This window comes from Dendropsophus ebraccatus, chromosome 14, assembly GCF_027789765.1.
Source record: "Dendropsophus ebraccatus isolate aDenEbr1 chromosome 14, aDenEbr1.pat, whole genome shotgun sequence".
NCBI classification, from domain to species: Eukaryota; Metazoa; Chordata; class Amphibia; order Anura; family Hylidae; genus Dendropsophus; species Dendropsophus ebraccatus.
Genome location: NC_091467.1, coordinates 12,296,925 through 12,315,372, shown reverse-complemented (window position 1 = coordinate 12,315,372; position 18,448 = coordinate 12,296,925). Strand labels below are relative to the sequence as shown.

Sequence of the window (18,448 nt, the reverse complement as noted above, 5' to 3'; positions counted from 1 at the left end):
CATATATAAAATCATTTGAGGGCCTTAAACTAAGCAGCCGCCACACTCACAGATATTTTTGCAGCTGCATGTGGAGGGCAGGAGGTTCCTCACCCCTGATCTAAGCAGTGAACTGCTGCTGACTATCAGGACTAAATGGAAAGGAAAGAAGGGATTTCATTGTCCATCTGGGCTTGGTGCCCATTAACCATACCCCCTATATACCCCGAAAATAAGACAATGCCTTAAATGAATTTTTCTTCCCAAAGAGGCACCATGTCATATTTTCGGAGGGGGTCTTATTTCTGTTCCCCGGCCTCCCCCCTCAGCATACAAACAGGACATTAGGACGTAGTGCAGTGGGATGGGCATATGGTGCATGGGGGCAATGGAACAGGGTGCCTGCTGTCATGATCCACAAGGGCATTAGGTTAGTAGACAGCTTATTGACTCACATTACAAAGTTGTATAACCTTGTAATGTGTTTTAATTAAGAAGAAAAAGTAAATTGCCGCACTACTCCTTTAAAACACTATCAGTGTTGGTCCAATGGCCATGTCGGGCCTCAGTGACACTATGGCACGAATTATAGATTTTACATTACAAACGAAGTGAAGTGCTTTGTTTGCTCGGCAGTCGGTCTATACAATGTCTGCCTTTGATCTCTGCTGCTTCACACCAGGTGCCTGGAAAAGCAGAATCTAATCCTTGAAAACTGCGAGAAGTTTCCCAGGACCGGATCCAGCTTTCCCAAGCACCCGGGGAGGAGCGGCAGGGAGATTAAAGGCAGCCGGCGTATAGGCCGACTGCCGATCAAACAAAGCACTTCACTTTGTTTGTAATGTAAATTCTCTCATCTCTAGGAATGATCCTGGCTCAGCAATTGTTTACTATGGGTCAGCAAATAGAAGAAGTTATATATGTTGCCTATCGTAAGTGTCCTGACTTAATAAACAATAGATAATGTGTCAGTTTTACCACAGGGCAAACGGAGTAAACACGAAACCCCCCAAAAAGCTGTTTGTTTGTTTTGTTTTTTTTTTCTAGTTTCACTGCACAAGTTTTTTTCCTCCAGTTTTGCAGCATATTTTATGGAAAAATTCTTTGTCATTGAAAAGTACAATTGGAATTGCAAAAATAAGGGCTCATGTGGGTCTGTAAGTGACAAAATGCAAGCGCTATGGCCTTTTAAACCAGAGGAGGAAAAAAAACAAATATTTAAAAATTAAAAATGTCTGTGTCCTTATGGGGTTAAACTGTTTCGGAGGGATACATGATACTAGGAGTTCTGATAATCCATAATCCATGGAACGTTGGGGGGGGGGGGGGGGGGGGGGGGGGGGAAGCCTTAAAGGGGTTGTTTACCAAAAAAGTGGTGTCAGAAAGTGACAGAGATTTATAATTTACTTCTATTAACAAGTCTCCAGTCTTCCAGTACTTATCAGCTGCTGTTTGTCCTGCAGGAAGTGGTATTCTCTCCGCTCTCTGCTGCCACCTCTGTCTATGTCAGAAACTGTCCAGAGCAGTAGCAAATCCTCATAGAAGACCTCCCCTGCTCTCCAGACTACAGAAAGAATACACACTTCCTGCAGGACATACAGCAGCTGATAAGTACTGGAAGGCTTGATATTTTTTAATAGATGTAAACTACAAATCTCTGGCACCAGTTGATTTGAAAAAAGGTTTCTCCTATAAGGAAAAACATATTTATTTATTTATTTTTTTTAAGAGTAGACAGAACCTGGAGCTGGGCAATGTGGTCAAGAAAATCGTGGCATCAGAAATGTGTAACCTGCCCCTTACACCTAGCTTCTTTCGTTAGGAAAGCTGATTTACAAAATCTATACACAAATCAGAATATATTTTTGGGCCTACAGCCAACCAATACAAAAATACACAATCCTACAAAAATGACACAACACAATGCAGATTAGATTGAAAAGCTTTATTATTTCATAGAGGTAACAATTTATAATTATAAAAAAAAAAAGTATACAACCATCAAATGATACACGTAAACCTGTGTGCATTATGAAGCCAAAGCCAGGAACAGACTATGAACAGGTCATAAAGGAAAGATTGAGATCTCCTCTTCACAAATCCATTCCTGGCTTTGGCTTCCAAAATCTGTCAGATAAATCTCTGTGTAAACGCACCATTAGACGCTTGCATCTCTTTAATCTAAGAAAAAGTAAACACAATCAGGATTTGAACATAAGAAAACAATAGATGAAGAATTAGTGCAGTGAACCTGTTAACCAGGGGTTTACATACACAGCACCACAGTAGCCACCCGCACCCACGGTGCATGTCCCAGGACTGCTTCGCTATCTCTGACAACAACCTTCTTAGACCTTTTTATGCATAGTTTTAAATCGTGTACCCAGTACTCCCACCTTTTTTCTTTTTAAATCTCTGTTTTTAGTGGATTTTATAATTATCAATATTTGCTTCTATGAATTTATAAAGCTTGAATGTTATTGTGCACTGTGGTGTCCTGTCATGCCCTTTTTGTAGAATTGGTAATACATATACGTACCACTACAGTTGGACATTTGCCAATTAGCAATTGCTTCTATTTAACCGTTTCAGGCCCAATCTAATATTGGCCAGAGCCCATTTCTTAAATCAGACCTGTGTGACTTTATGTGGTTATAGCTCCATGATGCTATAACTTATCCATGTTACTGAGATTTTTTTTTTTATGTGACATTGTACTTTAGGTAAGTGGTAAATTTCAATATACATTAATTTTTCTTGTGAAAAATGCCTGCTTCATGAAAACAGAATACCTAAATTAGCATTTTTCTAACTTTGAATTTTCTACAGCCACCACATGGTTATTGCGGGTGTTGTTACGGTGATACCAAAAATATTCTCCAAGAATTAAAGGGGTTCGTCATTGTAAAAAAAAAAAAAATAATGATGACTATGGGGAGCATTGGGTAATACATGTCAATCTGCTGCAGTGCAAGGCCTATATTCTAGTAAGTGACATACAATAGTTATTATTGTAGATAGTGTGTGTGTGTGTATGTATACTTAAAAGGTTGCCCTTTAACCTAAACAATATTAACTAAAAATGTTATAATGTTAAAATATTAAAATACACTTGCAATTATAGAAAGAAATTTAATTTGAAATATATGTGTGTGTATGTATATATGTATATATATATATAATATATAAAATATATAAATATACACTAGGGCTGGGCGATAATGGCCTAAATGAATATCGCGGTTTATCGTACATGTCGTCGCGGTGACGATAAATTGAACGATAATTATGACACGCCCCTTTTAAAAGCCACACCCCTTTTGAAAACCCTATTTTCCAAAGGTAATACAAACGTGAATTTATTCCATATAACAATGTGCAACAAACTTCAAAAGTAATACAATGTTTTGGCATCTCCTACGCCATTTTCAAGTGGCACTTGAAAATGGCATAGGAGACACCAAAATGTCATATATTACTTGTGAAGTTTGCTGCACATTGTTATATGGAATAAATTCACATTTTCACGTTTGTATTACCATCAGAGTGCTGCAGAGTATTTTTTTACAAGCTGACTTGGTCCAAGGTCTGGGATTCGTCTGCTGGCACCCACAGTTCGTTTAGTGTGTTGCCTATATTGTTAGCTATATCTATCTATCTATACAGCATAGACAGACAGATAGGAAGGAGATAGATAGATAGATAGACAGATAGGAGATAGAGAGAGAGAGAGAGAGATAGATAGATAGAGAGGAGATAGATAGGAGATAGATAGAGAGGAGATAGATAGATAGAGAGGAGATAGATAGATAGATAGAGAGGAGATAGATAGATAGATAGAGAGGAGATAGATAGATAGATAGAGAGGAGATAGATAGATAGATAGATAGATAGATAGAGAGGAGATAGATAGAGAGGAGAGAGAGAGAGAGATAGGACTCCTATCTATTTATCTCCTATCTATCTCTTTATCTACCTCCTATCTATCCATCTCTCTACCCCCAGTCACTGTCACATGCTGTTCTGTCCCCCCCATCTCCCCCCCCCCCCACACACACACACACAGTTGGGGTCAGGTATGGGTCGGCACCTCCGTGCTCCCCCGAGCACCGCTCTCTCTCTCTCTCTTCACCCACCCCCGCACCCCCGACAGGAATCCTCGGCCCCTGTCACTCAGTGATGTAGCACATGTATCTGTGTCCCGGGCTGAGCGTCACGCATGGCTGCTACCAGCAAAAGATAACGGGCGACGAGGATTCCTGTGCGGGAGAGAGTGCGGTGCCCATGGGAGCGAGGATATGCCGACCTATAGCTTACCTCCTGCAGCCACTTCATGTACGGGAGAGGGGGGGGCAGGGCACACGGTGCAGCTTTCAAAGAAGCTAGGAGAAATGAGCCGCCGGCGGCAGCAGCAGCGCTGAGCACACAGCACGCCTGTGCGCAGCCTGTCAGTCTCTTCATCTTCAGCCCCCCGCAGCAGGATCTTCCATACCTTGCATATGTGTGCCCTGGCTGGTATTGGGAGGTGAATCGGAGGATCAGGGAGAGAGATCTGAGGGATGCAGAGCATGCGGCCGCCGGGTGAGGGGGTGAAATACCGCAGATACCGTCCTGGCAGAGTTGAGGTCGGTTAACCGACGCCAGTGACGGTATCGGTATTTTGACGGTATACCGCCCAGCCCTAATATACACACAATCAGTTATTATAGAAACTATTTAATGGAATGAAAAACAAGTAGTGATGAGGCGCTTGGGTTTGGCTAAACCCGAGTGTGCAGCATTTGATTACCAGTGGCTGAAGAAGCTGCATGCTGCATGCAGCTAGGAAGTCCTAGAAAACATGGAAACAGTCATAGGCCGGAGCGTATACTATGTGTATATGCTCTGGCCGGGATTCCATTCATTCACATACAATGTATGTATTTTATAACTCACGCCCGTTGTGTGGACATGGCCATAGGCTATATTCATGTTTTCCAGGCTGCACCCACTGGTAATCATATGCTGCACACTCGGGTTCAGAAAAAATCCAAGCATGCTCGAGTTTCGCTCATCACTAAACCTGAGTCTACATATCTTAAAGGGAATATGTCACTTTTTCACATTTTCACTATAATTTCTGTCACAGCAATGCTTCAAAAAATTGTTAAACTTTTATCAGTGTTCTAGTTCCTTTTTATGTAATCATCAATGTGCTGCACTGGGGGCTGCCATTTGTAATAGCATCTGTGTAATGGGGCCTGCACCACACTTACACTGTTGCTTTATGGCAGCTCCCTGTGCATAGACCTCAATAGACCTGTAATAGGCCACTATTACACGCGCCAGCAGTAAGCGGGTACGTGCAGGGGGAGCCGAGATGGAGCCCTTATGACACAGCGGCGGTCTGCTGCCGCTGCTCCTGTAATGAGAAGCGATGACAGCAGATTGTTACTATGCTGTCATTCTTTCAACATGTTGAAAGGCAACGATCAGCTGACATTGTGCATGTCGGCTGACCGTTGCAAATTATAACATGAAGCGATTATTGGCCATAATGGTCATTAATCTGCCAAATGCAGTTGATAATTTGCCTTAAAGGGGTACTCTGAGCCGAGGGGTATTTTGAGGGATTGCTGGGAAGGGGGTGAAAATTGAAGCTGGAGGTCACTTACCTTCCCGGTTCCAGTGCCGACTCCCGTATCGCAACGCCCCGTACATCCATCCCGCGGCCTCTTCCTGGTTAAAGCTGCGGCTTGAGACGTCTCAAGGCAGCTCTGCCATTCAGCGGCCGTAGCGGAGTCCCTCCACGGCCACTGAATGGCAGAGCTGCCTTGAGATGTCACGTCTCAAGCAGCAGCTTTAACCAGGGAACTGCCGCGGGAATGGAGTACAGGGCAGCGCCATCCGGGACCCGGGGCTGGAGCCTGGGAAGTAAGTGACCTCTGGCTTCAATATCCACCCCCTCACCAGCAGGAGGGGCAAGGCTTAAATTTGCAGCAGTCAAGTTACATGTTGCTTGCCTTCACCAGTTTACCATGTTAGCTCCCTCTGTTGGTCAAGGGTGGGAAATAAGAAAAGTTTGTATTTAATTTTTCATATTTCCTGACAAGGCAATAAACAAAAAATATTTTCCAAAAATACATAATGGAGATGAGTGAACCTGGAGCATGCTTGAGTCGATCCGAACCCGAACTTTCGGCATTTGATTAGCGGTGGCTGCTGAAGTTGGATAAAGCCCTAAGGCTATGTGGAAAACATGGATATAGTCATTGGCTGTATCCATGTTTTCCAGACAACCTTAGAGCTTTATCCAAGTTCAGCAGCCCCAGCTAATCAAATGCCGAAAGTTCGGGTTAAGATCGACTCAAGCATGCTCTAGGTTCGCTTATCTCTAATAACAAATATGAAGAATACATTTCACCTCTAGATAAAAAAAAATAAAGATTAGGTGACACATTCCCTTTAAGTCATGTCCTAAGCAGGAAAGTCTTCCTTCCCTCTAAAACCCTCATAGTCTTCATCTGGATCAGGAAAAGCTTCTCTTATACGATTTACAACACAAGAAGGATTTGGCTTCCTAACATTTGCTCCAAGGTCTCCATGTGTGTATTTAGAAAATTTCCGGTATGCAGCTCTACTGCGTTTCCTTTAAAAATAAAAAAACACATTAAATATCTTTTTCTATTTATTACAAAATGAAAATAAATGTAAAAAAATATTTTATTTACTTCTGCTTTCTCTTAAAGGGGTTGTCCAGCGAAAATCTTTTTTTTTTTCTTTCAAATCAACTGGTGTCAGAAAGTTATATAGACTTGTAATATACTTCTATTTAAAAAATCTCCAGTCTTCCAGTACTTATCAGCTGCTGTATGTCCTGCAGGAAGTGATGTATTCTTTCCAGTGTGACACAGTGCTCTCTGCTGCCACCTCTGTCCATGTCAGGAACTGTCCAGAGCAGGAGAGGTTTTCTATGGGGATTTGCTGCTGCTCTGGACAGTTCCTATATTGCCCAGAAATGTCAGCAGAGAGCACTGTGTCAGGCTGGAAAATAAAACATTTGCTGCAGTACATACAGCAGCTGATAAGTACTGGAATACTTGAGATTTTTAAATAGAAGAAAATTACAAATCTGTAACTTTCTGACACAAGTTGATTTGAAAGGAAAAAAAAAAAGTAATATATAAACAATATACATTAATCACTGAGCCAGTCTCTTGGCTGCCCCATTGTGACAGGGATCGGCTCAGTGACTGAGGGAATTTTGAAGTACCTGGATTGGCTGTTACGCCCAATCCTCAGTAGCATTCCGACATATCTAAAAGATACTGGGGAATTTTTGAGAGCCATAGAGGACATTGTGTGGCAGGAGGGTTAATCCCTAGTCTCCATTGATGTGGAGAGCCTGTACAGCTGCATCCCACATGATGCGTGTGTACAGGTGATCCTGGAGGTTCTCCGAGAAACGGAGAAAACTGAGTCCTTTAGTCATTTTGTGGGAGAGGCACTTGAGTTTATGCTTTCATGCTTGGAGGAAAATGGTATAAACCAGTATCTGGGATGGCAATGGGGACCCCTGTAGCTTGTTCCCTAGCTAATATTTTCTTAGTAAATAAATTATCTGCAGTAAATACATATTTTTACTCAAAAATTTCTAAGTTCATTGTTACATTTCTAAGAATTATGGACAATATTTTTGTCTATTGGTCAGGGACACAGGAACAATTTGTAGCTTTTGATTTGGAAATCGTAGAAAAAGATACGGGCACTCACCGAGAAACTGGAATTTTAATTCGGGTACAGTTTGCAGCAGGGAAGGGAGGACAGGTGGAGACGTGGGCACGTGCGCCCTCATCTCCACAAAAATTGGCTTAAGAAAAATCTTCTGCAAGGTAACTTTAGATGTGAAAATAAGACCGTTCTTTACATGTAAATCTAGTTTTTTGGTCTATGCTATCCTGTGTGTGTGGGTCTTTTTTATATAGGTAAGACCATACGTGACTCACAAACCAGATTTAGGGTATAAACCCACACACCGTATATGCAGCAGATATGCAACAAATACGCAGCAGATTTGTTGGTACAGATTTGATGCTGTGTTCAGTTATTTAGATCTAATCTGCTGCGATTTTGCTGTGATTTTGCTGCGAGTTTGCTGCGAGTTTGCTGCGTATCGCAGCAGTAAATACGCTGCATATACGGTGTGTGGGTTTATACCCTTAGAGAACTTCTAGAAATAGAGATTTAGAGATTGATATCTCATGTTAGGGAAATGAATAGTGGTAATGTGTCTGTTTTTAACAATAACAGCCCCAAGGAGGGTGGGGGAGATTGTTACAAAACACTGTTGAGAAAAGAAGCGGCCTGGATTTATCCGTACAGGGGGCAATAAACACACTTGGACCTAATGATAGAAACGAAATGATTGCGTTCTTGTAAATATTTACACCTTTTAATATGGTGATGGCATGTGTGTGTAAATATTTGTAAAAGTTGTCTGTTCTAAATTATACTATTTGCATAGGCATGACCACTGCTGAGTTTTAAACAGCGCCATGATGACATGTTCATTTTGCGCCAGATGATGCGCTACAGCGTGAAACGGTCATATCTCCGACTTTTTTGGAATGCATTATATATATATATATATATATATATATATATATATATATATATATATATATTATATATCTGCACCTGATCCGGAAGAAAAGTAAGTAACCATTTTTCACTTACCGATGGTTTGCCGCAGCTTTTATTCTCCTGGGGAAACATATATACAAGGTTTTGTGATTTTTATGAAAATTATATATTTTTTTTTTAATAGCATTCAAAACATTCAAGTTTATATTTAAGTTCTACTAATGTAATCAAATGTATCTAATATACATTTATGTGAAGTAAACAAATATAGCCCCTATGTTGGGGGGGGGGGGGAAACACCAGGGCACCATGTGGGTGCCTCTTATTTTAGAACACACTTAAAGCAATTCTGTATCCACAATCTGACCCTCAAAAACCACTTGTACTTTTGGATAGCTGCTTTTAATCCAAGATCCGTCCTGGGGTCTGTTTGGCAGATGATGCAGTTATTGTCTTAAAAAACTACTTTTAAACTGGCAGCCCGGTGTCAAATTGGCGTGGCCTAGAGTGTCTGTGCATTAGGATTGAGACACCCCTCGGTCCATCCTCCCCGCCCCCCTCATCATTAGGAATGCCCCTGGAACATTTTCTCCTATTCTTCACCTGTTTGAACATTGCACATTGAACATTGCCTTAACATCCAGCCCATGTGCCGTGTTCACACAAGTGATGAATAGGAGAAAATGTCCCAGGGACATTCCTAATGATGAGGAGGGACTGATGTGTCAGGTTCCCGTTAACACATCTGTTAGATTAATATTAGTAGCGAAGGATAAAGAGTTTTATAATGTTTATTTTTTAAATGAATGTCAACTTTATAATAAATAGAAAAAATGAAAATATTTTTGTATATAAGGTTCAGAAGTGTGTCTTGTATGCTTTTGTAGCCATGATGAGAGGGGATTAGTTGCGATTCTAGTATCTTTGGAATCATTTTTGGCCCGAATGACTGTAAAAACCATGGGGGAAATTTTTGGTCTAAGTCCTATTTATGAACCGGTATTCAACAGGTGAATATTTTCTAGATGCAACTTTTTTTTATTTTTTTTTTTAATTAATCTGCCTGTTTTGAGTATTCACCCTAAGATTCACATAATCCGGGATTTGCGCCCAATTTCTCATTTGCGACTTTTTAAAAAGTCACAAAAACTGGTGCAGGCCAACATCTGATCAGTACCAGGTGAATTTGTTTGCACAATTTTTTTTTTTAGTTTTTGTGACTTTTTTTTACTTAGATGCATTCACCGTGGCAGTGCTACATTTTAATAAATCAGTTACAAGATATTGGAACAAAATATACACCAATCCCCATTATAATAGTCACACAAATTACACTCCTTAGTAAAAGTCCCCCCATATGTTTAAAGCCCTCCATAGGGGCAAATTAACTATTCCTCATGTGCCACATTTTTGTCCACTTGTGCACCAAAGTTTGATACGTATATGTCATTTAGTATTTATGTGCTTTGTTTTGCCACGTAAGTAATGGTCCTTTTAGTTGTAGAGGTTTCTTGGCCTTGGGGGCCGCAAACAAGCGCTGATCAGTGAGATCTAGAAATCGAGCAGATGGGCTGTATGAATGATCCTTGTATTGCTCATGCAGCCCTTGAAACTATGCGTCCTTACTCATGGCTAGGGTAACAAGGTATGAGCAACATGTTATATAGTATATGTACAAGTGCAACAAATTAGCACCATCACATGTCATCAGGAGGGGGAGAGATATGCCCATCCCCCTCTAGAATGTTAATTAGAGATGCAAAAAAGGATATCCTCCTCCTGATGCCATGTGATGGTGCTAATTTGTTGCACTTGTACATATACTATATAATATACATATACAATATAACATGTTACTCATACCTTGTTACCCTACCCATGAGTAAGGACGCATAGTCCAAAACATGTTGGCATTTTTTCCCTTGAACATCAATGTTTTTTATTTTGTATTGCATGTTCCCAATAAAGACTTTCTGATTTTAACTTATTTTTGGAGGATTTTTCCATATCTCTACAACTACCTTAAATACGGGAGTCGGCCCGCTTTCCCCTCCTGCTGTGCTTCAAGGACAGGACCCAGTTCACACTGTCCCGAGGGTGAGCTGACCTTTTTTTCCCCACTATCGTGGCTGCATGCTACACGCAAATGCACACTGAAGCCAGTACTATCAGTGATAACAGTATATTAGTGAATTATATATCTATAATTTCAAACTTTCTTACAGAATTTTATTAATAATTAAAATAGTAAGGCTTTCTGAATTTTTTTTAATGAAACTGTATTATCAATATCCTATTATTTGAACATATATTTGTTGTTTGTTTTGTTCCGTTATTTAGTGCATGAGTACATGTTTATAGATATATTTGCAATCCGTCTTTTTCATTCGTTTTTGCAAAAAAAACCATTAAAAACAGATGCATTTGTGTTAATGTTTTGATCCCTTTTCCCATTGACTTCCAATATAAAAAAGGATCAAAACACATCCCTTTTTTAAAAAAAACGTAGCGGACCTTGTGTACATTAAAAAAAAAAGATGCGTTTTGATCCGTTCTTTTTATAGTGGAATGCGATGAAAAAACGGATCAAAACTGATGCACACAAATGCATCCGTTTTTCATCTGATTTTTTGCAAAAACTGATGAAGAAAACGGATTGCCAAAACGAAGTGTGAACCCAGCCTTAGATTCGTAACAACAAAACTTCAACCTTAGTTAAAATAATGCATTAAACTACTGTCTGAACAATACCTTGCGCCATTCCTCAAAACAATATTTCGCAACTTTCAGACTGTCATCATCCAATTGTGTACAGTAGACACGGATGAACTGCTCTGCGAAATGTTTTGGGAGAAAGAGTGAAACCTATAAATGCAAATATGTGTGAGTGTATATTATTTATACAGTGATTTGTTATATATAATTAGAAACACACGTTCCAATGGGTATCGGCAATAAATTGTCACCAAGGGGTCTATTCCTTTACCCCTGTATCCTTATAAACCCACTAAAAAATCTCCAATAAAAAGCCTCTTTTATAAAACCTATATTGACCCCAAGCACTACCACACTGCCATGGGTGAGTCAATATGATCGGTTTAGATTGTATTTTTTAGATGTGTCTAGAGATAGCGGCCGGAATTAAACAATTTTTAGTCCAATTTTGGGTGTCATGCTATGATGCATTAGAGACAGCAACATACGTATTGACTCCAGACAACAGAGGATTTTATATTTTTATTCCATGATCTAAAGCAGTGTGTTTGTAGGACGCCATTTTTCTCATAACCTTTTGGTAACTTGTTTTTATGTGAGATGTGATTTTTAATTTTTATGTGAAAATTAAACTATGAATTTCAGCTGTAAGCCTTGGTTTTGGTCTTCTTGTATAATATTTGTTATATATAAATATTTTTTAGTTTTATATTCTATAAACCAAGTTTACCTTTATTTTTAAAGTTGTAATAACCCCTTAACGACAAAGGGCATACATTTACACCCTCACTGCCTGGGCCTTATCGCAGGAGGATGTAAATGTACGCCCTGGCGCGGTCCTGGGCTATAGAGCGAGCTCACGAGCTGAGCCCGCCCCATAGCTGGTGAGGACAGGCTGCTATCTGCAGCCAGGCCCTCAATCTCAATGGCGGGCCGTTGCGATTGCGCGGCCCCTGCCATTAACCCCTTAAACACCGCGATTGCCGCGTTTAAGTATAAGTGACCGGAGCATCTATCAGAAGATCGCAGATAACACTGATCCCTGCAATGCTATGGCATAGCAGGGATCAGTGTTACTGATCTATTGTATGTAAGTGATAGTTCCCTAAGGGAACTATAAAAGTGAAAATAAATTAATAAATAAAAGTTTTAAAAAGTGCCCCAAAGCCCCTCCCCCAATAAAAGTGTAAATCACCCCCCTTCCCATTTCATACATAAAACACATAGAAAGTAATAAAGTTAATTAACATATTATATTCTGTAGCATGTGTTATCGTCCGATCTATTAAAATAAAACATTATTATTCCCGCACGGTGAACGGCGTGAAAAAAAGCTGTAAAAATACGCAGATTGCTTTTTTTTTTGTATAAAAAAAAAATAAAAAGCGATCAATACATTTGATCTAGAAAAAATGTTTGACAGCTGCATCTAACTGTCCTAATTAGGGGGCGCGGCCAATCGGTGGCACCCGCTAATAGCCACAGTCCCGTGCTGCAGTAAGTAGCTGAGATTGCGGCCCCTCTCTGAACCTCCCCACCCCCTGCAGGATGTGCCGGTACGTCCTGCGAAGGGAAGGGGTTAAAATTGTTTATACTACTGATTTCTGCAATAAAAAAAGACAGTTACGCTTTAAGGCCCTATTACACCAAAAAATGTCTGACAGATTATCTTACAAATTTTTTTCAGCCAAAGCCAGGAGTGGATTTGAAAAGAGTTGAAATCTGTTTTATCTTTACAACCTGTTCTCTGTTTATAGTACTTTCCTGACTTTGGCTGAAAAAATTTGTCAGATATCTGTCAGACATTTTTTGGTGTAATAGGGCTCTTAGGGTGAGAGTTATCAAACATGGTGTAAAGTGAAACTGGCTCAGTTGCCCCTAGCAACCAATCAGATTCCACCTTTCATTTTCCAAAGAGTCTGTGAGGAATGAAAGGTGGAATCTGATTGGTTGCTAGGGGCAACTCAGCCAGTTTCACTTTACACCATGTTTGATAAATCTCCCCCTTAGTGTTTCCTCCTTCACACTTGAGCTCTGAACGTGATATAGAGCTGACACTTCCTGTGTTCAGTTTTTTTTTTTTTTTTGTTTTTTTATTCATTGAGCGCTCACAGCCATATGATTGACACACATTGGCGGGAGATTCATCAAACTGGTGTAAAGTAGAATTGTCTTAGTTGCCCCTAGCAACCAATCAGATTCCACCTTTCATTTCTTGCAGATTCTTTGGAAAATTAAAGGTGGAATCTGATTGGTTGCTAGGGGCAACTAAGACAATTCTACTTTACACCAGTTTGATAAATCTCCCCCATTGACCTGTGACATTCTGTACTGTACAGACCAGCACAAAACTAAAAAGCCACCTTAAAAAAAAGGTGTATTTGCTTTATTATAGCTTTGTTTTAAAGAATAACTAAAAAAATATAATAAATGTAAATGGCAAACTTGCACATTTCACATCTACTGTTGATTTTAGATTTTGAAAGTTATAACAGCGACACTTTAATGCCTAATAAAGTTGTGTAGCGGTCAGTGGTGCCAGGTCCTACCTACTGTGCTTCAGTAGCACTATATCACTATCAATTAATTGGTGTCCATTGGGATATAATGTACACTGAAAGTATATACAGTAACTAAGCTTTAGGCAATGCAACAAAAATATTAAAGGGTAGTGACATCACTTCATGTTATAATCTCATATTCTCGTTTAATAGATTTAAAGTAGGTGTTGACTAAACTCCCCGTAAATATGCACAGGAAGCTCAGTCCCATTCGTATGTTTATCTTATTAAAAAAAGGGTCTAAAAAAAATAAATAAAACTGTATACATTACGTCTCCCCGGTCCCCGGAGTTCTTCTGCCCTCTGCTCGCTTTCTGAAGCCGCTGTTATAGCCTCAGAGTGGGTCTTTAAACTGACAGGCTGCTCAGCCAATCACTGACCATGGCAGTCCCATCTTGGCCACTGATTGGCTGAGCGGCCTGTAAGTTCAGAGACCCAGTTTGAAGCTATAACAGCGGCTTCTGAAAGCGAGCAGAGGGCAGAAGAACTCTAAAAGAGTCTGTCCACCAATGCACATTTATCACCTTTTCACAGAATAGGAGAGAAATCACAGAAACCTTCACAGATCAGTAGAAAAGTCTCGGTCCCATCATTACTCTGTAGGGTTTAGAACGTAGCAGCAACTGAGCATTTGCCTGTCTATAGGGCTGATTGAAACAAACTGTGAAATCTGCTGCGATACTGTGTGTGAAACTGGCCTAAGAATGAAAAAACAACATCAGGACTACAGTCCTACCTCATCCTTTTGGATTTGTTCAGTCTTTGTTGGATCAGACTTCTTGTAAAAGAACACATTTTCAACCGGATCCTTATCTTTCATTCCGTAATTCATATTAATGATCTGTATTAATAAAGAGCACAAACACAGATCACACATCCTAGAAACCACAGATGGGAATAGTGTATACTCAACAATATAATTAGCCTCTTTGCGCAGATGGGCAGGGGTTGTATATTACAGCAGACAGTCTTCTGCAATGACAGAGGTTGGCTGTTTAATACAACCTACAATGACCATGCCATCTAAGTGGTTAAAGGGGTAGTGCGGAGTTTCAAAATTATTCACTAAATAACACACATTACAAAGTTATACAACTTTGTAATATGTGTTATGTTAGTGAATGCCCCCCTTCCCTGTGTCCCCCCCACCCCCAGAAGTGTAATGCACTATACTCGATTTGTGTCGACCCGGGCCGCCATCTTGGGACAATGACGTCATCTTCGGGAGGCTCCAGCCGTCCCTCATGCCGGCCCCCCTCTGCTGTGTCATCAGCTGCTCAGCCGCGATTGGCTGAGCTTAGTTATCCTCAGCCAATCGTGGCTGAGCATCTGATGACGCGGCAGAGGGGGGGGGGGCGGCTAGAACGGTCCGGTCGGCCTACCGAAGATGACGTCATTGTCCCAAGATGGCGGCCGGGGTCGACACGAATCAGGTGAGTATAGTGCATCACACTTCTGATGGTGGGGGACACGGGGAAGGGGGCCATTCACGAACATAGCACACATTACAAAGTGTGTTATTAAGGGTACAAACCCATTTGACGTATTTGCTGCGTGAATCAGTCTTAAAAATAAGCAGGCAAAACGCAGGTTAGCTTTATACAATTGTTCTGCGTTAAAATACGCAATTGCGTATTTTTGAATGCGTTAAAATACACAATTGCGTATTTTTGAAGCGTGAAGCTTGTTGTTAGCAAAGCATCAGTTGTTAACAACCTGTGCAAAAAACCCATGTAGCTTCACACTTCAAAAATACGCAATTGCGTATTTTAACGCAGAACAATTGTATAAAGCCAACCTGCGTTTTGCCTGCTTATTTTTAAGACTGATTCACGCAGCAAATACGTCAAGTGGGTTTGTACCCTTAGTGAATAATTTTGAAACGCCGCACTATCCCTTTAAGGCCCTATTACAAGGGGCAGGCAATTCAAAGGAGCACGTGAGCGTTGACCTGTCAGGTCAGCACTCACTTGCCTTTCGTTCCCCGCTCGCTGCTGGTGCCGTTACAGGCGCCGACATCGAACGGGTAAGTGCGGGGGGGGGGGGGGGGGGGGGCTGCCTGGGCGGTCGTCTGGGCAGCCCATAGGAGATAGTGGCAGTCTGCTGCTTTGTGTAATAGGGCCTTTAGACAAAGGGAGGAGGCTCCTTTTATCATCCCATCAGTGCCTTCTGCAACACTGTGATTGGAAGCTACTGATGAGTTTACATGAAGCTAATATGTTGTTTATCCTTTGTGGTGAATGGTACCACCTTCTGGCACCATGACGTACAGTTACTCTGTGCCAGTAAGAGGGCCCCCCCCCATGTGCGTGATCACCACGATCACTGAGGGACGAACAGTCCTTTTGCCCAGGCTGGGACTAGGCACCACTAGGACGCTGATCCTGGCTTGGCAATCATTTACTATGGGCTTCAGCAACTCATAGTAGTCGAGCACTGATCTCTGAGAGATCAGTGCAGTTATTATAGAATTTTTTTATTAATAAAAATCCCATACCATAACTAAAGTTTAAATCACCTACCTTTTCGCATTTTATAAATAAAAATTAAATTAATTGTAAAAAAATTTGATATCGCTCTGTGCAGAATGGCCCAAACTATTACATTATCGTACTAGTGATCTTACACAGGAAATGATGTTACCGCAACAAAAACCCACTAAATGCAAAATTGCAGCTTTTTGGTCACCTTAAATACAGAAAATTTTTTTAAAAAAGTGATAAAAATGTTACATATACGTAAGGAAGTTACCAATAGAAAGTACAGATTGTGGCGCAAACATAAAACCTCAAAAAGCCCCATATACCAAAAAAAAAAAAAAAAAAAAAATAAAGAATGGTAATAGAGCAATTCTAAACACATTCAGTTTTTTTTTTTTTAAGGTTTTAATATTTTAAAAGCATTAAAATAAAAGTGATATAAGTTATAACTAGATAAGCTTATCACTATAATTGTATTAATTTGGGGAACGAGATACAGTACCATGTCAGTTTTACAACATTGTGAACAGCATAAAAGTTTTTTTTTTTTCCAATTTTACAGCAGATTTTATGGAAAACTTAAGCATATCATGAGAAAGTATAATGGGTGTCACTAAAAATAAATATTCATCTGGGACTGGGACTCGTCTGGGTCTGTAGGTGAAGAAATGAAAGCGCTATAGTTTTTTCCTCTTTCCTCGTGTTAAAAAAAAAATCAGAAACTAAAATTAGCTGTGACATGAATGGGTTAAAATAAATAAGTAATAAAACTAAAAATATTGTTGAATAGTTTTGTTTATTCTGTCTCGACAAAAAGTAAAAGACATGGCTTTCATAAGTGCACCAAAATTGTACCAGAAAGGCCAGAGCTACCAAACTACAAGCCCTCACAATGCACCATTGATGAAAAAATAAAACTGACCAACAGAATAAAGCTAAAGACTAGAGATGAGCGAGTAGTGAAATATTCAACTTTCGAGAATTAGAATCGAATAGGCACCGAGATTCGACTATTCGAACGAATATTCGATCCCATTATAGTCTATGGGAAAAATATTTGCGACACTTTGAAATCAAAATTTGACCACTTGGAGGTCACCAAGTCCCCCATGAAACCTCCCTAGACGATGCCAACACCTCCGGAATGACACTGGGACATCAGGGGGAGCATGCCTGGGTGCACCCAACACCCCAAAATCGCAGTATAATGCCACTCTCCGCATTTGGGAGGAAAAATATTTACGAACACTTTACAACTGTTTACGGCAATGTTCACACATTTCATTCGTATTTCTTGCGCAGCGTTACATACATGATTCCAATGTGCGTCCGTAGAGCGTCATGTTATTTGCGCGTATCACGCATCATGCTGTATGACTGTTACTGGAACAGTATGTATGACGTGCCTTTTACTGGGCTACTGGAACAATATGTATAATGTGCCCTTAGTAGGCTAAACCAGGGACACTTTAAGTCACTTGTACATACAGGGTACTGGAATAAATACACCTGCTGCTGTTATATCATCTATTTCTTATGCCTAAAAAGGACTTTTAAATTCTATAGTAAGCCTGCCTAACCAAATCACTACTAAAAACCTATCTCTCCCTGCTGCAAGATCTCTCCCTTGGCTAGGTTGAAAGCGCATCTGCAGTCGAGAGGCGGGAGCCAAGTATTAAATATTTGAGGTCATGTGGTTCAGCCATCCAATGAGGGTAGACGCCGTTTTCGCGCTGCGTGTGTACTCCCGGGGTCCCTCACGGCCTCCCTGCATGGTCGTTGGATTTAAAAAAGCGCCAAGTGTGATGGGAGGGCTTTCGAATGTTACCCGCGTATTCGTCACAGTACTCGTTTGAATTCGAATCTTTCGAATACCGCAATATTTGATCGAATACCATCTTGATCGAATCATATTTGCTCATCTCTACTAAAGACTTTTTTGCTATTTTTAATAAACTGTGTACAGGCTGGAAATGGTAATTCACTATCACTCCAGGCACAACCTCTTCAATTATGCAGTGTACATTGTTCACCTGACACTGAAGCAGAGGTAATATGTTCAATGAGAAAAGGTTCACTTTCTTTTTACCC

The 18,448-nt window shown here is 40.4% G+C and overlaps 2 protein-coding genes across 2 annotated transcripts in view; one reads left to right on the top strand and one right to left on the bottom strand.

Annotated features, from left to right (window-relative positions):
* ERGIC3 (ERGIC and golgi 3) overlaps positions 1-18,448 on the top strand; it is a 64,569-nt gene that overhangs the window by 21,357 nt on the left and 24,764 nt on the right. The gene's annotated exons all lie outside the window — the stretch shown is intronic.
* LOC138772691 (deoxynucleoside triphosphate triphosphohydrolase SAMHD1-like) overlaps positions 6,351-18,448 on the bottom strand; it is a 50,257-nt gene continuing 38,159 nt past the window's right edge. The window contains exons 12-15 of the mRNA XM_069953269.1: positions 14,614-14,718; positions 11,353-11,466; positions 8,695-8,721; positions 6,351-6,607 (exon numbers count right to left, since the gene is read on the bottom strand). Coding sequence (XP_069809370.1) covers positions 6,596-6,607; positions 8,695-8,721; positions 11,353-11,466; positions 14,614-14,718 — 258 coding nt within the window. The 3' untranslated portion in view covers positions 6,351-6,595. The remainder of the gene's footprint in view (positions 6,608-8,694; positions 8,722-11,352; positions 11,467-14,613; positions 14,719-18,448) is intronic.